Source organism: Phalacrocorax carbo, chromosome 15, assembly GCF_963921805.1.
Source record: "Phalacrocorax carbo chromosome 15, bPhaCar2.1, whole genome shotgun sequence".
Taxonomy (NCBI): Eukaryota; Metazoa; Chordata; class Aves; order Suliformes; family Phalacrocoracidae; genus Phalacrocorax; species Phalacrocorax carbo.
The window spans coordinates 15,968,161-15,988,192 of record NC_087527.1 but is presented as its reverse complement, the minus strand read 5'-3'; the positions used below and the strand labels follow the sequence as shown (position 1 = coordinate 15,988,192).

General features: G+C 55.3%; 1 protein-coding gene across 2 annotated transcripts; it reads left to right on the top strand.

Annotated features, from left to right (window-relative positions):
* Positions 1 to 205: 205 nt before the first annotated feature.
* Positions 206 to 13,530, top strand: TBX1 (T-box transcription factor 1). Of its 2 annotated transcripts, none has more exons than XM_064466570.1 (8): positions 206 to 437; positions 1,591 to 1,999; positions 5,221 to 5,322; positions 6,530 to 6,701; positions 6,957 to 7,112; positions 8,439 to 8,506; positions 8,735 to 8,835; positions 9,582 to 13,530. In XM_064466570.1, the coding sequence occupies exons 1-8, from the start codon at positions 245 to 247 to the stop codon at positions 10,016 to 10,018; spliced, it is 1,638 nt and encodes a 545-aa protein (XP_064322640.1). In that variant the 5' UTR covers positions 206 to 244; the 3' UTR covers positions 10,019 to 13,530. The 2 variants fall into 2 exon arrangements, with proteins under 2 accessions (XP_064322640.1, XP_064322639.1); XM_064466569.1 differs by having other exon boundaries at positions 1,540 to 1,999.
* Positions 13,531 to 20,032: the final 6,502 nt, after the last annotated feature.

Here is a 20,032-nt window from a genome sequence, read left to right as displayed (position 1 = left end):
AAGTTTCTTGCTCCCCAACGCCCTTCCCGGGCGGGGGTGGAGGGGGGAACAGAGGGTTTGGGTTGTTTTCTGTTGCCTTTTTTTTTTTTTTCTTTAAAGCCTCCCTCCCCCTGTCTGGAAGGAGGGGGGTCTCGCTCGCACCTCCCTGGATGGTGCGGTAGAAAGGAGGGGAGTGAGGGGGTGGGAGGGGGGGCTCGTGGTGGGAGGCTGCCGCGGCTGCTGCTCCTGCATTGGTGTCTCCCCTATGGACGAAAACAGCCCTCTGTCTCCCAAGGCAAATGCTTTCAGTATCGCCTCTCTGATTTCAGTCGCCGCCGCCGCCGAGCAAGCAGGGAAGGGAGCGCTGGAGGAGCGCCGAGGCGGCCGCAGCACGCCCGCCCGCCCCGCCTGCTGCCCGCAGAAGATGCACTTCAGCACCGTCACCAGGGACATGGAAGGTGAGCGCCGCGCTCGGCCCCGCAGCGCTGCGGGGACGGACGGCACCCCGCGGCCACCGACGCTCGCCGTGTTTTCACGCGCACCGGCCCGGCGGCAGGGACGGGGGGAGCACACACAGCGCGACCTGCCCGGGGGGCCGCTCGGAGAGGGCCCCCTCAGCCTTCCCGGGGAGAGCACAGCTCTGCCCGCGACCCGGTGGCAGCTTCCGACGGCTCGGCCGCTCGCAGCCGCCTCTCCTCGGAGGTGCTGGAGCATCCTCCGGCAGCACCGGCCGTGCCCGGGGCAGCGGCGGGCCGGAGCTCGGCTCCCGCCGCCTCTGCGGCCCCTCTCCGGCCTGGGGGCCGCGGTGGAAATAAGTCAAGAGACCCCGGGGACCCGGAGGAGCCTTTCAGCACCGGAGGGGACCCGAAGGAGTCGTCCGTTTCCCGGGGCGGCCTGTCACGCCCCGCGGGGCCCGCTCGGCCCGGGGCTGAAAGGCCGGGGCCGTCCCGCCGCTCCGGCGCGGACCAGGAGCTTTGCTCCGGGCCCCGTCGTTCCCCCTTTCTCGGCCGGGGATGGAAGGAAGGGGGGATTGCCAAGCCAGATCCATCTGCCCCTGTCAGCCGCGGCCCCAGAGCGAGGGACGTTACCTGCAGCACCGTAGCTACACGGAAATAAGAACCGGTTTCTTTCTTTTCGTTATCCCCTCCTCCTGTTTTGGTTTTGGGTATTTTTTGGGGGGTGTGTGGGGAGTTTGCTTTGTCCCAAATCGTGTGCGGCGAGGGAGGCCTTCTGCAGAGATAGCACGGGCTCTGCACCGCCGCGGCTCTTGGCAGATCTCTCGAGTTTGCAAAGGGAAAAAAAAAAAAAAAAAGAAGGAAAAAAAAAAGGGGGAAAAAAAAAGAAGAGCCGAGGCAGGCAGGCAGCGGGAGCAGCGAGCTCCCCGCCTGCCCCGGGGGGAGCGGGGCTGGGGCCAAGCAAAGCGGAAAGGGGGAGGCGCCCCGCTGGGCTGGGCGCGGGGCAGGGAGGAGGCGGAGGGCACCCCGCGGAGCGGCGCGGAGCTGGGGGGGAAAGCGGGAGCCGGAGCGGAGCCCTGACCGCCTGTTTTTGGAATGATTTCAGCTATCTCCAGCCCCTGGCTCACCCAGCTGTCCCATTTTTGCGATGTTGCAGCTTTCACGGCCAACAGCCTGAGCAGCCTGAACGCCTCCGGGGGGTACCACCTCTCCCCCTCCCCGGGGGACCCGTACGGACAGCATGAGCCGCCGCACTACGAGCCCTGCACGGCTCAGCAGCACCCGCACCCGCCGCCCCAGCCCCAGCACGGCTACCCCTTCGGCGGGGCGGCGGCGGCCGGGGCCAACCCGCCGCCCCCGGGCCCCGAGCCGCCCGAGGGCGCCGGGGGAGCCGCGGCGGGGCCGGCCGCCGTCTCGGGCTGCTCGGCGGGGGCTGCCGCCGCGGCCAAGGCGCCGGTGAAGAAGAACCCGAAGGTGGCCAACGTGAGCGTCCAGCTGGAGATGAAGGCGCTGTGGGACGAGTTCAACCAGCTGGGCACAGAGATGATCGTCACCAAGGCCGGCAGGTCAGTGCGGAGCCCCCGGGCTAGCCGGGCCGGGGGAGCCCGCCCGGGACGTCTGAATTCGCCGTTCGGAGGGAAAAAACAATCGAAGCTGGCCACGGCGAGTTGCGGGGCGGCCCGGCCTGGCCGTTACCGTCATTCGATCCTTGCGTTTCTCCCGGGCGAAATCTGCGAGCTCTGGCGGCCCGAGGGCCCGGGGGCTGCGGAGCTGAACGCGCGGCTGCTGCGGCCGGGAGGCGGCGGGGGACGGTGGGCCCGGCCCAGCCGGGGGAACCCGCCGTGAGCTCCGCCGCCCCGCTTCGCTCCCGCCGGGCAGGGCACTGAGCTCCGCCCGGAGTCCTCGGTTTGCGGTTACCTCGCACGGGACGTGCGGCCGTGTTTACGGGGGACGCTGAGCTCCCGAGGCGGGCAGAAAGCCCTAACGAACCCACCCGTGCCATATCTGTAACTAAATAAATTTTTAGCACGGGCAGATCTTTTCCTGCCGGCGGGGACCCTAATTCTGCACGGTCCTCCAGGACTGCTGCGTTTCCCGACTGTCGCTAACGAGCTCGGCTGAGCCCGGCTCTCCTCGGCCCTGCTCCGACCGTCCCCGGACAGGGAACAAAGGAAGCGGCTGATGCGAGCGCGTTAGAAACGAGCAAAAATTGGGGGGGTGGGGGAGAGCCCCAGTTACTGTTGTTAATCACTACATTTAATTGCGATCGCCGGGAAGCGCCGTGGCCGCGGCGGAGCTTTCCCCGGGCAAACGTTGCCTTCGAGGTGGGGGGGCGGGGGGGGAGGCGAGCGCAATGCTCCGGCTCCCGTCTCGTCCCTTTATTTAAAGCGATCCGGCGCGGAGCGGGGGGAGAAAAGAAATCCAAACAAACGAACAGATCCCCCGGTGCTCTCTCGCTCAGCCCGCCCGGGGGAGGCTGCGGCGGCGCCCGAGGGAGCGCCGGTCACGGGGAGGAGGGCGCAGCGCGGGCGGTCGGGCTCCGCTCCGAACGGGCCCAGCGCAAGCGGTGACCGCGGCCGTGGCTTCCGCCCTCCCTCCGGCGGCTCCGAGGGTCTCGAAGGTGCCAAAAAAAACCCCAACCACCACGCAGTTGCGGTTCTTTTTTTTTTTTTTTTTTGTAACTAACAATTTACTAAAATTTAAAAAATTCACGGCGGTGCCTGGTGGGAAGCGGCCGGCGGAGGGGCCGGCGCTGGGCTGCGGGACCCCGGGCGTGATTTCCCGCAGACGGCGCCTGCCGCGGGGCCGGCCCGCTCAACCCGCGCCCGCCGGGCTCGGCGCTGCTTTCCTTAGCGGAAAAGGTGGCTCGGGCTCCGGGCGGCGGCTCTCTGCAAACAGAAGCTCTTCGGGCTGGCTTCCTTCGCTGTCCCAGGACAGCGAAAGGATTGCAAATACCCCGCTCCGCAAGGACTCGGGAATGAATCGACTCGGTTTGCATCGGGGGCTTTCCCCCCTCCTTTTCGTTTATTTTATGACACCGACAAATCTCTAGACAGGCGGGTAATAACAGGAGAAAACGGGATAAAACCCGCAGGAAAAGGCTCCGGGAAGGCGCTTCGAAGCCTGTTCTCTCCGAGCGCCTCTGGGCTGGCCCTGCTGTTTGTCTGGGTGGGTCTTATCATCGCGGGTTGTTTGTTTTAAAACTAAGTTTTAAAACAAGAAACACCGGAACTGGAGCTAGTGGGGGCTTCAACACCTTTAAAAAATAATAATAACAGAGGGAGCGATTGGAAACGTCCTCTAGAGTTTGCTAAAGCGTTACGGAGAGGAAGCCGCAGCCGCCGCTCCCGATGCTGCCCGGAGCCCAGGCCCGCATTGGGAGGAGGTGCGGGGCCAGAGCCCCGCTGCCCCGTCGCCCTGGCAGCGCCGCGGGCCGGCAGCCCTGCCTCGGCGGGGAGCAGCGGCACGCAACCAAAACAGCCCCGGGAAGAGGCAGAGCAGGTCCGCCCGTGCGCCCCGAGACTGAGCCGGGGGGGGTCCTCCATCTCCCCCTTCGATCGGGTTGGTTTTTCTGCGGGTGTTGGGAGTTTGGTTTTTCAACGGCTGCTAACCCCTTTCCCCGAAATGCCGCCCGCTGTCGCTCTCTTGGTTTCCTACTCGGAAAACAAAAAAAAAAACAAACCAAAACAAAATATATATCTCCCGAGCAAAACCGAAGCCGTAACGAGCCCCGACGCGAGGGCGCATCTCCGCGCGTCCCGCCCGCGAGCCGCAGGCCGGGCCCGGCGCCGGTGGGTGCAGAGGGAGGGACGGAGGCGGGGGCCCGGGCCCCTTCCCGTAGCCCAGCCCCGATCGCGTTTGCCCCGTAGCCCCTGGAAGGCACCGTGCTCTCCGTGAGCCTGGGGTCCCCGGCGTGTGCGCGAAGCGGCGGGGACAGCCCTGGGGCCGGCCTGCCCTGTCCCGGAGCCCCTGGCTCCTTCCCGCTCTCCTTTCCCCCCACAAAGGTGCGGGGACTGGGAGCCCGGCCGGGTTCTGGCAACGAAGCGGGGACAGGAGGGGGGTGGCCGGGAGACCCCGTTGCCCCCGGTCCCTGCCAGCCCGGGGGCTGCGTTTGCCGCTGCGGGAGGTCTTCCGCTGGCCCCACGAACAGCGCTGCTGCTGTAACCGCTGCTTTAAAAGGGGCACGGATTTGGGGGTCAGAAGCTGCAGAAGAGTGAACTCGGTCCCCTTGCGTCGCCCGCAGGAGGTTCCAGATGTGTGTGTCCCCCGGGCTGCCCGGGGCTCTACCCCCGGCTCGGTGTGCGTCCGGAGGGGGGGGGGGTGATGCCTCGCATCTGCCTCATCTCAGGGCGGCTGGAGTGACGGGGAAGCCGCGGGGAGGAAATCCTTTCCATTTGTGTCTCCCCATGGCAAAAGCGGCGGTGGTGCTTGTCCCCCCTCGCCGGCCTCTGCATCCCGCATTTCGGGTCTGCGGCCACGGACCCGGCGGGAGAGGCCCGGCGCTGCCCCCGTCGTCCTTCGGGATGCCGCAGAGGGTCGGGGGACTGCCCGGCCGCAGCTGCCTTTTCCTCCCGTTCCGGCTGGCGGTTCCTGCGGGGCGACCCGACATCGCAACCGAGCGGGCATCGGGGCAGCTGGAGGGGAAGGGCCGGGAAGGCTGCAGGGCTCTCGCACCCGGTTCTGGGCACCCGCAGCGCCGGCGAGGGCACGGGTACCCGCCGTCGGCCCCTCGGGGCTCCCCGCTGCCCCCCAACTCAGCTCTCTTTCTCTCTCCTCTCTGTGCCAGGCGCATGTTCCCCACCTTCCAGGTGAAGATATTCGGGATGGACCCCATGGCTGACTACATGCTCCTCATGGACTTCGTCCCCGTGGACGACAAGCGATACCGGTAAGTAGCACTCGGCCCTCCCCGCAGTGCTTGGCGCTGCAGGGGGGCTGCTGCCCCCTCCCCTGCCCTCCCGGGGCTCGGGGATGCGCCCCTGGGCCCGGCACGCCTCGGTGCGGGGCGAGGAGGAGACGCGGGGTGCGGCTGCCCTGGGCTCCGTTTCACACCGTTGCGAGGAGTTTGGGGCCGGGAGCGGGGCGGCTGCGGGGGGTTTCCGCACAACGCTTTGTCCTGCCCAGAAAAGCCCTCTCCGTCCCGCTGCTTCCCCCGAACAAGGACCCCGTCGTGCCCCGCGAGTGCGGGGGCCCGTGGCCCGGCGGTGCCGGCCCGCGGGCGTCCTGGTGCCGTGCCGAGCCCGCCGGGTGCTCGGGCGAAGAGAGCGGGTTTTGTGCTCTGGAAAGGCACGGGCCGCCCGCGGCGCAAAACCCTGCCCTTGTTTCCAGCGGCAGCGTAGGAAGGCCTTGGAAACGGGCGACTCGCGATGGGTCTGGTTTGCAAACCCTTTAATTTAAAGACAGTGAAAGGCGCATTATGTATTTAGCTTCGGATCAGGACGCCGAGCAGGCAGCCCGCGTAGGAATCGCAGGGTCCGATAGATAAATATTTAGACAGATATCCAAATTCTCAGGGCGTCCTAGAAATGTTTGCTTGTCAAGGGAAGTGGGATATATAACATCCAATTGAGTATATCTTTAAAAAGTAATGTTTCTGCTCGAGTCCAATGGTGTCTAATTCCCCCTGTGCAAACACTGGCTTTTAAAGTAAACACGTGTATAGAAGATTGGTTTCTCTGTTTTAAATGTTACTGTTGAATATGTACTTTGAAAGAATGAAACGCGACTGCTAAACTCCGGACCTGCTATTAATCTACACATAAATTTCCACTCTTCGTTTAAAGCCAGAGAATTACTGTATAGAGGGCTCCCTTTCGCCCTTTTTTCAGAGGAATGGGGAGTTTTTGTGGCTTCTCTCCCAAACCTGCGCAGGTAGCGATAAATCCCCTCCGTCCTGCATATTTCTCTCCCGCCAGCTCCACCGGCGACCTGATAAAATGTTAATCCTCCGCAGCGGGTCTGTGCCGAGCAGAGCGGAGCAGAGCTGGCTCCTCTCGTTAGCGTGGGAAGTGCGAGGGCCAGGGGGACCCTCCCGTGGGGTCGGGGGCGGTGAGACCCCTCGGGCTGCGGCTGAGGCTGCCCTCCGCTCCCGGCAGGTACGCCTTCCACAGCTCCTCCTGGCTGGTGGCCGGCAAAGCCGACCCCGCCACCCCCGGGAGGGTGCACTACCACCCGGACTCCCCAGCCAAAGGCGCGCAGTGGATGAAGCAGATCGTTTCCTTCGATAAACTCAAACTGACCAACAATTTGCTGGACGACAACGGGCATGTAAGTGTTCCCGGGGGAAGGTGTCACACACCGGGACACACACACACACACACACACACACACACACACACACACTCTCACGCACGACTCCCCGCGCCGTGATTCCCATGGGCCGCCCCTGCCCGCGCCCCTCCCGGGGTTCCGCGCCCCGCTCCTGCCCCCGGGCCGGGGAGCCGGCGGGGCCGGGGCCGCGCTCTCCTCTCTCCATGCTCCGCCTGGATCAGTTATTGTCTCCTTGCTCGTTTTATCATTCAGATCATTTTGAACTCCATGCACAGATACCAGCCGCGTTTTCACGTGGTCTACGTGGACCCCCGGAAAGACAGCGAGAAATACGCGGAGGAGAACTTCAAAACCTTCGTCTTCGAGGAGACGCGCTTCACGGCCGTGACCGCCTACCAGAACCACCGGGTGAGGCGGCGGCGGGGCCCGGGGCGACGGAACGGGGGGGGGGCCGGGGTGCCCCGGGGGTACTAGGGGTGCGGGCGCGCCCGGCGCGGGCTCAGCCCCTGCGCCCGCCTGAAGGCCGGGCTGTGGGGGGGTATTCCCGCCTCCTCCTCCTCCTCCTCATCTGCTAAACCCATTCCGGGGCAGCGGAGGGAACCCGATAGCCGGGGCACCGCGCAGAGCTGCATCGCTGCTCGCCGAAGAAGCCCGTGAGCTGCAGCCCCATCGCCCGCTCCCCCCGGCCCGGGGGGACCTCATTACCTATGTAAACCCGAGACCGGGGCTAGCTGGGAAACTACAGGCTTCCCGCTGCGAAATGTCACTCACGATTTGTTTGGATAAATCTGCGATTTTATTTCTCTGAGCTCGTGGCTCTGAGTTCCTCCCTAGAATACAAGTATATGCTAAAAAACCCGAAACGAAACAAGCCGCCCCTCTAATCTGATACGGATTTCTGGGCTGCAGTTAATCCAATTGCTTCTTTAAAACGCATCAGGGTAATGCAAAGAGCAGGAACCCCAGCCGCGAGTACAAATACGATTCCATAGCGAGGGCTTTTCACCGCTGCCCCGAGAGACCCGCCCGCCCGGTGCTGATGCCGCAGCCCTCGGCGGGTCGCCGGGTTGTCCCCGGTGCCACCCTTCACAGAGGCTCTCAACAAACCCAGTCGGGGTCCCCCGGGATGCTGCGGCCGGGCTGGAGCTAGGCTGTGCCTTTAAGTGGCTCCGGAGCCCCCCCCCGGCTGGCATTTGCCTGATGGCTCCGGACAGCTGCCCTTTCTCTCCTGCTTTCTATCAGTTTGACCTCTAAGGCTGGAACTGTCACCGAGGGGCTTAAAGTTTGTTTTTCAACCCATTCCGGAAACTCACAATCACATACTTTATCCGTGGATTTGCTTAAATATAGAAAATGTCCTGCCTTCTCTCAGCGAATTAAATAAATACATAAGTATGATTTATCCAGTGATTTGTTTTAGCTGCTCCAGTGGTGACCCATATAATGTGGCATTTTCTTACAAGTGCATTTGCACAGCTCTTGAAGCCAGCTTGGGCTGCCTCTCCCTTTGCCTTGAACTCGTATTAGGTAGCGTACAAGCCCGCATTTTCTAACAGAGGGAAAGCACGTGTTTGCGCTCTGTGGCAGAGCGCGCCCTGGCCCCACCGGCTGCTGGGCTCTCTGCGTTGCACCACGCGCTGCTGACTCCCACAGCCTGCCCAGGGATGCGCTCACTGTGTGGCCAGGGAGCCCTGTGTATGCCATTTTGAGACAGTTTTCCGCTTCTCTTCACAGATCACGCAGCTGAAGATCGCCAGCAACCCTTTCGCCAAGGGATTCAGAGACTGCGACCCTGAGGACTGGTAAGGCTGCGTCTTTACTGACTATGCCCACCACCTTTATGGCTACTGACCCATTCTCAGCCCCAGTTTAGCGTGCACCTGCCCAGCTCGCATCTGCACGAGGCTTGCGTGGTGTTTGGGGTATGCTGGGTCAGGCCCTGTGTGCCAGTTGCACCTCACAGTAGTGATGCTCCAGGTGGTCTTCCATTGGACCATTGACCCATGTCACTTCTCCTGTTCTTCTTCCAGGCCCAGGAATCACAGGCCAGGGGCCCTTCCTCTCATGAGCGCTTTTGCCAGATCCCGGAATCCAGTCTCTTCCCCAGCCCACCAGAACGGGACTGAGAAAGGTGAGAGCCCCCCCGGCCGCACCAGCCTGCCACCCTGGGCCTGCTGGCCTGCATGGCCGGCCTCGCTTGCCACACTGGTGCACAGCCACCTGCAGCAGGCACCGCTCCCTTGCTAACGAGCTTTGCACTACCACCTATTTTCTTTTAAACAGAAGTAGCCACCTTTGTATCCTAATTAATTTTTTCTAGGGTCTAAACTGCTCACTGTTTTGTACTTAAGCACCGTTGCTGCTTTAAAAACACCGCCCTTTTCCTTTAGTGTCCCATTTTCGACTTTTCAGCAGTGAGTTGGGGTTTTGGGGCAGGGATAGAGCGAGGGCCGCTGGCTCCCGTTGCGTTGCCCTTTTAGCGTGTCCCGGCAGCGCCTTCAGTGCCGACCCGCTCCCACTCGGGAGCCGCAGTCAGGTCGAGCAGCACCTCGGCCCATTGCCTCCTTTTCCATTACGCAGAGCAAACAACTGCAAAGACAACCGAGGGCCTTTCTTCCAACACACTCCGGGCCTGCAAAATAAAGGGAAGTCTGTATTTGTTTAGTGTTACACAATTGCAAAAATGTCAGGCGTGTACCGGCTTGTCAGTCAATGCCGCCCCGTTCACGGCAGTCAGCAGGCCCCGTCCCACAGGCCCCGTTCCCGCTGCCGCTGCCCTCCCGGGCCTCGCTTCGGCCTTCGCGCCGCCGCCGCCGCTGCTGCTGTTGTTGTGGTTGTTGTGCCCGGGAGCCGGCGCTGACGCTGTGTGCCCCGCAGATGCTGCCGAGAGCCGGCGGGAGTACGAGCGGGAGGCGGCGGGCGGCACGCCGCTGCAGGCCGAGGCCGCGCACCAGCAGCTCATGTCCCGCGTCCTGAGCCCCGCGCTGCCGGGCGGCGGCGGCGGCGGCGGCGGCGGGCTGGTGCCCCTGGGCGGCGGGCGGCCCAGCCCGCCCCACCACGAACTGCGCCTGGAGCCCGCCGCCTCGGAGCCCCTCCACCACCACCCCTACAAGTACCCGCCGCCGCCCGCCGCCTACGACCACTACCTGGGGGCGAAGAGCCGGCCCGCCCCCTACCCGCTGCCCGCCATCCGCGGGCACGGCTATCACCACCACCACCACCATCACCACCACCACCACATGAACGCGGCGGCGGCCGCCAACATGTACTCATCAGCCGGCGGCCCCGCCAGCTACGACTACGGGCCGCGGTAACGGGGCGGCGCTGCCCGGCCGCCACCGACGGCGCGAGGGACCTGCGCGGCCGCCGCCCTCGCCGCGCTCCCCCCCTTCCCGCCTTTCCCTCTCTTCCCGCCTTACGAGCGAGCTGATAGGCTGGCTTGACCCGATCGACAACGGGAGACCCCAATCGCAGGAAGCGGCGGGCCCCCCGGCCCGCTCCCCACCCGTCGGCGGGCCGTGAGGGCGGCGGGCCGGGGGCACCGGGGCCGGCCGGGCGCTCCCCGCCGCCCCATGACCCGCAGCTGCACTTTGATAAATGAAGCCATATGTCGTTATCTCCCCTCTCCCCATCCCCTCGCCTCCCTGCTTGCGGATACCCCGCCAGTGTGCGCCGAGGGCCGTCGGAAAGCTGTGAGGTGACTCGCCCCTCCCACCCCCACCCCGCCCGCCAGGCCCCCCGATGGGAGATTCGGTGCGGCCACCGATCGTGGCGGTGCCGCGGGTGTTCCCCGGCCCAGCGGGAGGTGTAACGTTAGCACTGAGTGGGGAGGGAGGCTGGCCCCGGGCCCCGGCAGCGGTAGGCCCCGGCAGCGGCGGGACCCGGGCGTGGGGCACAGTTCTGCACATGGCGATGTAAGCCACGCTCTTGGCCTCATCCGCAGTTGGCTCAGGTGGTTTTTCGAGGAGACTGTCAAAGGAAGCAGAGTTTAGTTTAAGGGAACACTTTGAATCTTCACTGTCTGAACTAATTGGCTGCTTCTCCCCCGGCCCTGACCTGCTCCTGAGTTTTGGGGCTCATTGGGGCAACTTGACCACAACAGCATTTTCCGGAGCTGTTGAGGAGAGCCATGGCCAAGAGCACAGCCGTGTGCGGCTTCTCGTTTTCACAACAATGGATGCTAAGGTTTGAAAACCAGCCTGGGGTGGGGGGGATACCTGCAGACTGCGGGCTGCGTATTCTCAGCAATAGTTTGCAGACTGGTCTCTTCCCAGGCAGCCTCCCAGTGCTGCCCTCCTACACCCTTTCCTGAGCGCTCAACGCTCTCCCGTTGAGAGGTGCCTTTTAGAGGAACTTCAGGGTTTTTTTCCCCAGAATGCCTTACCCCTTGCATTTGACTGACCCAAACTGCAGTAGTCCCAAAGCACCTATTCTGCACCTACCTGCTTGCTGCATCTTCCCTCTTAGAGCTGGTAAGTACTTTTCTCTTTTTTCCTTTAATACCTTCCTTCAGTAGGCTTTCTTTATTGTTGAAAAGATGGGCCTGTTCATCACAGTTTCCCCAGCACTGTGTTTTGAATAGTTGGCTTGTGTTTTTTGTCAGATGCTCACCGAACGGCAGTCCCTTTGTGTTCAGAGAAGGTATTGAACAGCTCCTGAGCTGTGTCGGTATACAGTATTATGAACACTTTTCTGATTCTTCCACGTGACTTTATGAAAAGAAGGGGGTTATATTCTTTTTAAGTCCTCTATTCATCCATGTTTGTGCATTTTCACTACAAACCTTTTAAAACATAATCCTTCCCTTGTGCAGGTGGCAGTGTTAATAGCAATGTTTATTCCGTCTCTGGCAGTGGGCTTTGGGCTTCCAAACCACTTTGGAAGGGTTTAAGAAGGGATGCAGGCTAACATGAATATTTTATGTAATTTTTTTTCCTGTTATAAAAAAAATACACGTGGATCCGTGAAAAAGACTTGTGCAAGAAATATGTATTTTATTTGACATTTGCAGTGAATTGTGAGATTCTTAGTGTCTGACTAAATCATAATTAATGTTCTCAGAGAGGCTGATGTAAAATAGCCTTGTGCTTGTTATTAGTAAGTGGGAAATGGCTCTCGGATGTGCTCAGTTGCTTTGCCGCTGTTATTTCGGAGTTTTCAGTATGATTTGTATCTGTAAACTGATTAGTGCCAAAGCTTTGGTCAAACGTTTAATGAAGTTGTTATATTTATTGTTTCTTTCAAAGATTATGCAAACACTTTTTTTTCCTTGATAGTTGCAGTGTAGGAAAAAAGTGAGGACAACCAAAGAACCATATCTGCAAACAGTGTAGATACATGTAGATATTTGTAGATATATGTAGATAATCTTATTTCATTTAAATTGAAAAGACATTGGACAGTGACATTTATAAATGTTTTTCCTCTTCTTTCTTTCATTTCTTGTTTGATTACTTGTGTGTATTTGTCAGTTTGCTCTGAAATCGAAACCCCCCCTACAAAACAAGGTCACTTAAGCGCGGAGGGATATTAAACTGGAGCAGTTTAGTCTGAGCACATAGTGATGTCCAGAGGCGATCGCTCCCCCCGTCCTTGCTCCCTGGTTGCCGGAGCTGCCCATGGTCGCAGCGACCTGTCATTACGCAACAGCTTGCTGGGTTGGGGTCCCAGGTTGAAATGGAGACGGTTCACTTCCGTTCATATGTGTAAGCACCTCTTTTCTTTAAATGTACATGGAGTGCTGCAAGAAGTGCCGCTGGCTCTCAGCGCAGACTGGCCACACACCTTTTTGAACGTACTTTCCTGCACAAGAGCTGAGAGGACTGCATGACCCAAGACACCAGGACTAAACTGTGCTCTCACAGAAAGTGGCTCAAGGTCCTTGCCTCGATTATAGGAATTTTAATTTATCTCCGTTAGAAGAAGAGAAAAATCACAGAACTTCAACGTATGGCTGCGGGCAGTGGGCTCTCGGGATCACTAGTCTGTCCTCTGTGCTCAAAGATCCACTTCAGGAGTCTTGTGTCTGAATGGGAAGCAGAGGCCATGCAGCTGTGTCACAACTACAGTTTTAGCTATGGAAGTCGTATTGCTAACCTTCCTTTTAGGCCATCAGCATGCAAGGTGCTTATGTATGTTGGTATTAAGCATGTCAGCCGTCCATTTCATGTCACGTTTTAGTCCTTAAATCAAGCTTCCTGGGAGCTTTGACTAGCGTTTCCTCTTTGTATGTCTATGTCTGTCTCACTGGATGGGGGTGTTCCAGGTGTGGAAAGCAAGCAGTGTTATTTTGCTATCACAACAGAAAATCCACTTCAAACAAACAAAAACCCCATAACACTGCACATTGAGGAGCAGAAGCCTTTTGTAAATCACAGAAAAAGTTGTAATGCTTTAATTTCATGTTACCTGTCAGCCAGTTAGTCGAGGTGTATCATGTACAGACCATGCCTTATCTGTATGTATTGCAGTTTCATTTGAAAAATGACTTTGTGTGATCTGATTATGTGTGTGTTTAAACTTCACGCAGTACATGCCGTCACCAAGGTCCATGGCACATATTCGGAAAGAAGGCTGCAGCGTTTCCAGACAATACTTCCACTTACGGTCGCCTCAAGTCACACATAATGCTGTGTATTTAAAAGCTGCTGGTGAAACAGGCCTAAGCACAGAGGTTACAAGCACCCTTTGTCTCTTCCAAACAGGGCTAGAGAATAAATTAGCCATGTGGCTCCATTTTCCAGAGGTACAGGCTGAATTTCCTGATTGCTCCAAAGGTCTGAAAACCACATCACTTACCTCAGTGGATAAATATCAGATTAGGCACCCACAGGTGAAACAGAGGAGGCCTTTGCTTGATCACTTACCCACACACTGGGGATAGCTCAGGTTTTCAGGAATGGCTTTTTGGTGGTGGTGGTTCTATTTTTTGCTTGCTAATGGATCTGACTAAATTCAGCGTAGGACAGGAGCACGGGGATGAGACTTCTGTGTGCTTGCAGTGTTTGCGCACACTGTTTGCACGCTTCATGGGTGCTCTTTTTAATCTTCCCTCCTGTTCAGGGAGACCCTAGAACTGCTTTGGGTGGAACTATGACGGTGGTCCCCAGCAGATGCCCCTTGGCACCCTGGGGCGCTGGCATCTCCTCAGTCCGTCTCAAGCACACATGCACACGGCCATTGCCAGGGGAGCGAGCGCTCGCGTTTCCTTCATGCCGCATTCTGTGTAACAGTGGGTTGCAGTGTGGAGAATGACCCAAGGACTGCAGTAAGCATAAAAAGGCATTTTGCAGCCACCAGGCAACTGGAGGACTGCGCGGGTGTCTCATGAGCTAGGGGCTTCCTAGTGCACCCCAAGAAGCCATGGCTAGTGAGGCTGCATGGCTCGGGGCCACCCCCGCTGGTGTGCTGTCCTCTGGGCCAAACTGACCTCGCTCTCTCCAGCAAGCGGGTTTCAGCTTGCGATGCCCAGATCCCTGGCCAAAGGGCAGTCGCAGCTTGGTCTGGTCTGAAAGAAGTAAGGCAGGTGCGCTTGTGCAGCGCAGCGTTCAGCCTGCCTGAAGGGAGCCCTGTAGCCGTCGGAAACAAGTCCGGCACCCACGGTTAGGTTTGGGGGGGCGGAAGCAGAGCCCCGCTGCCCGGAGGAGTGCTGGCAGAGCTAACATAGCAGCACCTGCGAAGAAAGTTGTAGCACCTTCGTGCAAGTTGCTCAAAAAGCTGCTGCGACCTGCCGGCGTGGCCCCGAGGTGGTGCGGGGGGCGCCGGGGGCCGTGGCCGAAGGGCAGGCTCCCCCCAGAGGGAAGAGCCGGGCATCGCACCGTGCCGGCCGCCCACGCGCGAAAGCCAAGCCCCAAGCGCCGCCGCCCGAGCTGGCGAGCACCCAGGCTGAGAGCAAGCGCAGATTTGTTTTATAAGGCAAAGGTTTGATCTTCGAATGACACGGGTGTAAATAAGGAAGGGCAGCAAGCTGTGAGTTAGAGCGTGGGGATCAGCAGCCAGCAATAATTCAGCCGTCGCTATAAGCAGGTGTTATGAAGAGTCCAGCCTACTAGTGTAGAGGCTAGTATGCGTGTATGTATGTACATTTCTTCTAAAAGTATGCAGTTTTTTTCTCTTCCTTTAATTATTTCAAGTCAGATGATCTGTAAGGTATTTAATTTACACAAGTGTTTGACACAACTAGGTGAAAGTGACCCTACCCAAAGATGTCTATTACTGGCCGTTACCATGAGCACAGCGTGTGCTTATAAAATGTGCCCTCTAGTAAAGCATGAGATGCCCGTTGTCTGTGGGAATCTAGTTAGCACAGCAGAGGTTTGCTAATCTCCAAGAATAGTAATTCCTAATCATTTTCTGCCCAGTGTGTTGTACACACGATCAATGCAAAAAAGCAAGAGCTGGGTTTTGAAGATCTACAAGAATTTTGAAAAATATGGACGTGTCCCATATACCCTATATACACACATGTACAAGTCTGCTTTTCCAAGGCCCACCTCCCCTCAGGAAGGCTATGTGAAGTACTGTATGTGTGGCGTGTGCCAGAAAAACACACTCATTCCCCCCCCCATTAATAGAAATGACCTATTATAAATTTACCAAAGATACCATACTTTTATAAATTGGCCGCATATGTCTGTGTAATATATTTATTATATCACATTTCATAGCATTTCTGTTTTATGGAATTCAGCCTTGAATATGTCACATATGTTTTGCATATATGTGCAATAGTCGGCCAAGTATATCCGAGTAAAGTATGATAAATGTGTTCTTTCCATATGGGAAATTAAATGTTTTTCCAGATTTTAAAAAAAAGTTTATGAAACGCAGCCTATACAAAATAATTACAATAAATCACTCACTTCTATTTAGGCTGAAATTATAAATTTGAACTAGTAACAAAGTGATTAAGAACAAAAGCCAGAAAAGTCACATGTAGGACTTAATTCTATAAGGAGACGAAGCAGCATAAGAGGAAAGAGAGCATTTTCAAGGCTAGCTGCTACATGGTGTAAAATCGCGCAAACTTGTATAGCAACTTCCATCTTATGCTCCCAGAGTGATCCTGCAGCTGATAAGGGACAGCCTCTCATCACCTCTGTTAGAGGGTGAACATTTCGTACGGCGCGCCTCGCTGAGAGAGCAAGTGCCCTTCTGTGTCTGTTCTAGCCTGAGTTCTAGTTACAGAAGTTTGTCATTCCTGTATGAACAGCTCTTAGGGGTCATTGGTAGATGGAGAAGGAAAGGGTATGTTTTCCTGCAACCAAATACGCTCTCACTGAAGCTGGTTCTGGTAACTCAGCCACTGCCTGTTCCAGTGGGCAGGGCAGGACACTTGGGGTGCTATCGGCATGCTCTGTACCTGCCTGTAGTAGGGGTAACAGTGCGAGTGCCCAGGTACTCAGCCTGAAGTCCTTGGGCTGCATCTGTAAATTGCAAAAGGAAATTAAAACTAGAATAAACAACAGGTAACACTTATCGAGGCACCTTCGTGTGAGGTGTTCGCACTGTTGGTCTTTCAATGGCCTTAGCTTGGCTGATGGACAAGGGCTCTGCGTTTGTGTTTGCTTTTTCACCCTGCTTGCTTAGTGGTCCCATTGTCCCTCGTTCTGGGGGGCAGGCGGGTCTCCTTCCCCAGTGCTCCAGCCTGCCTGCTTCAGCTGCCTCTTGGCTGGTGTGAGATCCGATGGTGGGCAGTCAGAGCTCACAGGAAGAGCGCAGCGGTCGCAGGCAAAACCGTCCCATTCCCGTCCCCTTAAAGGGCAGAGGAGGGGTGGTGAGGGAGTGCAGCAGCCCTCTCTCTTCCCCAGCTGATTTTATTTGAGCGCTGCCTTACTCATTTCTTTTATTTCAGCAAACATGAAGTGAGTCTTTCATTCTATTCCCTTTTCTGCTTGTTGTCAACTTCAAACCAGATGAGCTCAAGAGATAAAAACTATAAAAGACCCAATGTCTCTGTTTAGCGTGATGCCAAGTCTGCATGCCATCAAAATACCTGAGGTAAAAAAATCTGCAAAGATAGTGCTTACCGTACGTATGATGTTAAAGGCAGCTTAGATGTTTTCTGTGAACGCAGACAATGTATCTGTGAATCACTGAGATTTCACATTGGCAGTTTTTAAAATTACCATCAAGACAAATGCCATGTCCACATTCTCTGCCATCTTTAAAGATATTATGTAGGCCCAAAGCACCACTTGCCTCCTACCTATGTCAGACCATGTATATAGGAAGCAGTGCCAGGGGTTCCTGGAAAATGTACCTTGGCACCCATGAGATGCCAGAGCTGTGGAGCAGAATAATGGCTCAGCATTTTAACGTCCTCCCTAGATTCCCTGACCTCTGGACATAATCAGGATCAATTAGCCCTGCAGTTGGTAGGAAAGAGAGATCATTGCTGTCCAGAAAGTCCCAAAGGATTGCTGTAGTTTTTTGCTGCCCTAATTTACATATACTGTGAAAAAAAATTAGGACAAAATGGCATCCCACTGTAATCTCAATCTAATATAACAGCTTTTTTTTTTTTATTAGAACTTCAGAGTGTAGTAGACAATTGTTAGAATTAATATTTTTTTCTCTGCCATGTCACTCTCCTGAAAGGAGCTAGTGCTGCTCTGGGATGGTTCTTCTGCAGCGCACATGGCTGCTTCGAGACGGCTGCTATCTCCAGTGGCGCTGTAACATTTGGCATTACGACTGTTCATCGTAGGGAAATAAATACGTGCTCCTCTGGGTGAGCACTGGCTTAGTTAGAGCTCTCGGCTGCGGTTTACCAGATTTCCTAGAGTTCCAACACCTTTGAAAAAGGACAGTGGGGAGGTAGAAGCAAACACTGCTGAAACTCAAATGGGCTGGCGTGCAAGTTCTAGAAGACAGCCCTGTCACCGTGTGCTTGCTTTAGGCACTCTTCCTCCATGCCATCCCTGTCCATAAGCACTCTGGCACCTTGCTGGAGGTGGTTTGCTTCAAGGCCCCTTCACGCTGTCTAGAATCTTTGTATCACCTAATTTACAGGAGCAGGTTGCTTCTTGCTTTTGATTTGCCCCCCTCACCCCCCTTTCCCCTCCTCTTAAAATACTGAAGTGCAAATCAAATTCCTTTTTGATAAGTCAGAATAAAGCGGCACACAGTAATGCTGCTAGAACATGCAGATAGAGTTCATAGCATTAATCAGATGAGCAAAACATTCACAACTGAGAGATGATGTTGCCATGGTCCCAACTATGTGGTTTAATAATACATTGTAGTGTTGAAGTTCTTGGGATGGATTGTATTGGAGGGGAATAAACCACTAATAGCTGAAACAAAATTCACCTCCTCAGATATGAGCACTAAATGTATTTGGGGGTGTGTATCACTGCTAAATATATTCGGGGTGCGTGTGGGGGTGTGTGTGTGTGACTACTCTGGAACAAAATTCTTAATAGGCTGATTAAATGAGCTGATAGCTTTAAAAAAAAGCGTATGGGAGCAGATGGCTCAAGCCAAACAGACCTGTTTATTTCATGGTTTTTTATAAGGGGTGGTGGTAAATAAAACTGTGCACAAGAAAGGCTGTGTGACTGCCCAGCCCGACCGCTGGCCTTGGTCTTGTCTTGACCAAGGGGGTGAGAGTCTGTGGTAAGTCAAGGAATCCCAAAACCCAAAACAACTGGTATGCTTCAACTGAAGTCTATTAAAAAAGTTATATTTCTGTTTGCTGTGTCTGGTAGTACAGACATGCAGGTTTTTGCATTTAATTTCATACTGTGAGATCCTTAAATGAATTGCTAAAAAAAAAAAAATCCATTCTGATCTTAATTCTGGATAGTTTTCTTCACATTACAAAGGAAACCTCCAGCATGCCCAGAAGAGGAGGGCATGGATTCAATATGGCCAGGTTTACTTAGAAAAATTAGTAGAGCGACCCAGACTGGAATTTCAGAATACTACAAACAACAGGAGAGCTGTGCTTTCTTCCTTAGCCATTGCCACCACCTTCTTGAGAGCGCACTGGTCATGCTTAAACATCAAACTTGGTGTCTCAGCATTGCTGCAACATTGTCTAGTATTAATCCAGGGAGTCATGTGCCGTGTTTTATGTAATGATCCATACTTTCACACCACAGACACACAGCCAGAAAAGGAAACACATTGATTTAGCGCTCGGTAATCCTTGTTTAATCCCCAGTCCTTTGGTTTACATCACTAACATGGCTCCTGCAGGAGTCAGTGTTCTATCTTTGTTCTTGGCAGACTGAATTAAAGGAAAGATTTATTAATTTGTAAGTTGGCTTTGTAGATGCATCTTAAATATGCTAAAAACCGTAGCGGTCCAGAAGCCGGTATTGACTTAACTATAAAAATCTGCTCTTTAAAACTCAAACCTTTGCAACAGTCCAAGTCAAGCGGCACAGAGTAATTTATTTGCTTACTAACACGATTGTATAGGGCTAAATTTAACAACTGTCTCACTGCAGGCCTTCAGCCTACTTCCTTTTTCACTCATTACTACAAATACAATTAATCTCCCCTTTCCTTGCTGATCTACGCCTAGGACTGCAATACTTTATGGCTCATGTACTGATAAGAGGAGGGGGTTGGAACTAATGGATCCATTTGCAAAAAATGTTAGAAGGTCAGAGATCACCATTCATTCCAGTGGTGATAAATATTCCATGTAATTGCTGCACAAATGCTAGTGTTTGGGATTTATTTCTATTAGTTTACGGACGCTGGTTGCGTTCTTCCCTCTCACAGTGCCAGAGACGATGATTCTTGGGAGGAAGCCTTTTGTAATAATTTAGCTGTCATCACCTTCACTCCTGAATCCTTTAGGCCAGGTACAGGCTAGCCCTGTGCCTTTCTGGCAGGTGAGATTCCAGAGCTAACTCCAGCAGCTTAAGGTGGCTCTTCACTCACAACCTTCCTGCTAGCAAGTCAGCTGAAATCTCAATTGATAACTGTGCTCATGTTACAATTGCAAAGAGCTTTAATTTTTTTTTGGATGAAAGAATTGTTAATTTCCCAGATGCAGATAACTGTATTTTACAGTCCATAGCAATATAGACTATCCTTCCTGCTGGAAATCATTCCACTTTGGGACAGTCCAGGTCAGTTCCTTAAGCAAATACACTTCTAGAAGACTTTAATTCACTTTCTAACTGGCATTTACGCTCAACTCTAAATCAAACTAATGTAGTCTGGCTGCTCATTTCAAGGCAACTGTAATGTTAAAAAAAAAAAATTCTCTTTACTGAGTGTTTAAATAAAATCAGTAGTGACATAAAGTGGTCATGAAGTAATTGTCATAATGTGCACAAGTATCACAAGGCTGGTGCTTTGGGACC

Bases quoted from the DNA above. Each gene is read 5' to 3' on its own strand.
- TBX1 (XM_064466569.1), top strand. From the start codon at position 245: ATGGACGAAAACAGCCCTCTGTCTCCCAAGGCAAATGCTTTCAGTATC. The intron at 438-1,539 runs GTGAGCGCCGCG...GAATGATTTCAG, and splicing joins CGTCACCAGGGACATGGAAG to CTATCTCCAGCCCCTGGCTC. The intron at 5,323-6,529 runs GTAAGTAGCACT...CGCTCCCGGCAG, and splicing joins GTGGACGACAAGCGATACCG to GTACGCCTTCCACAGCTCCT.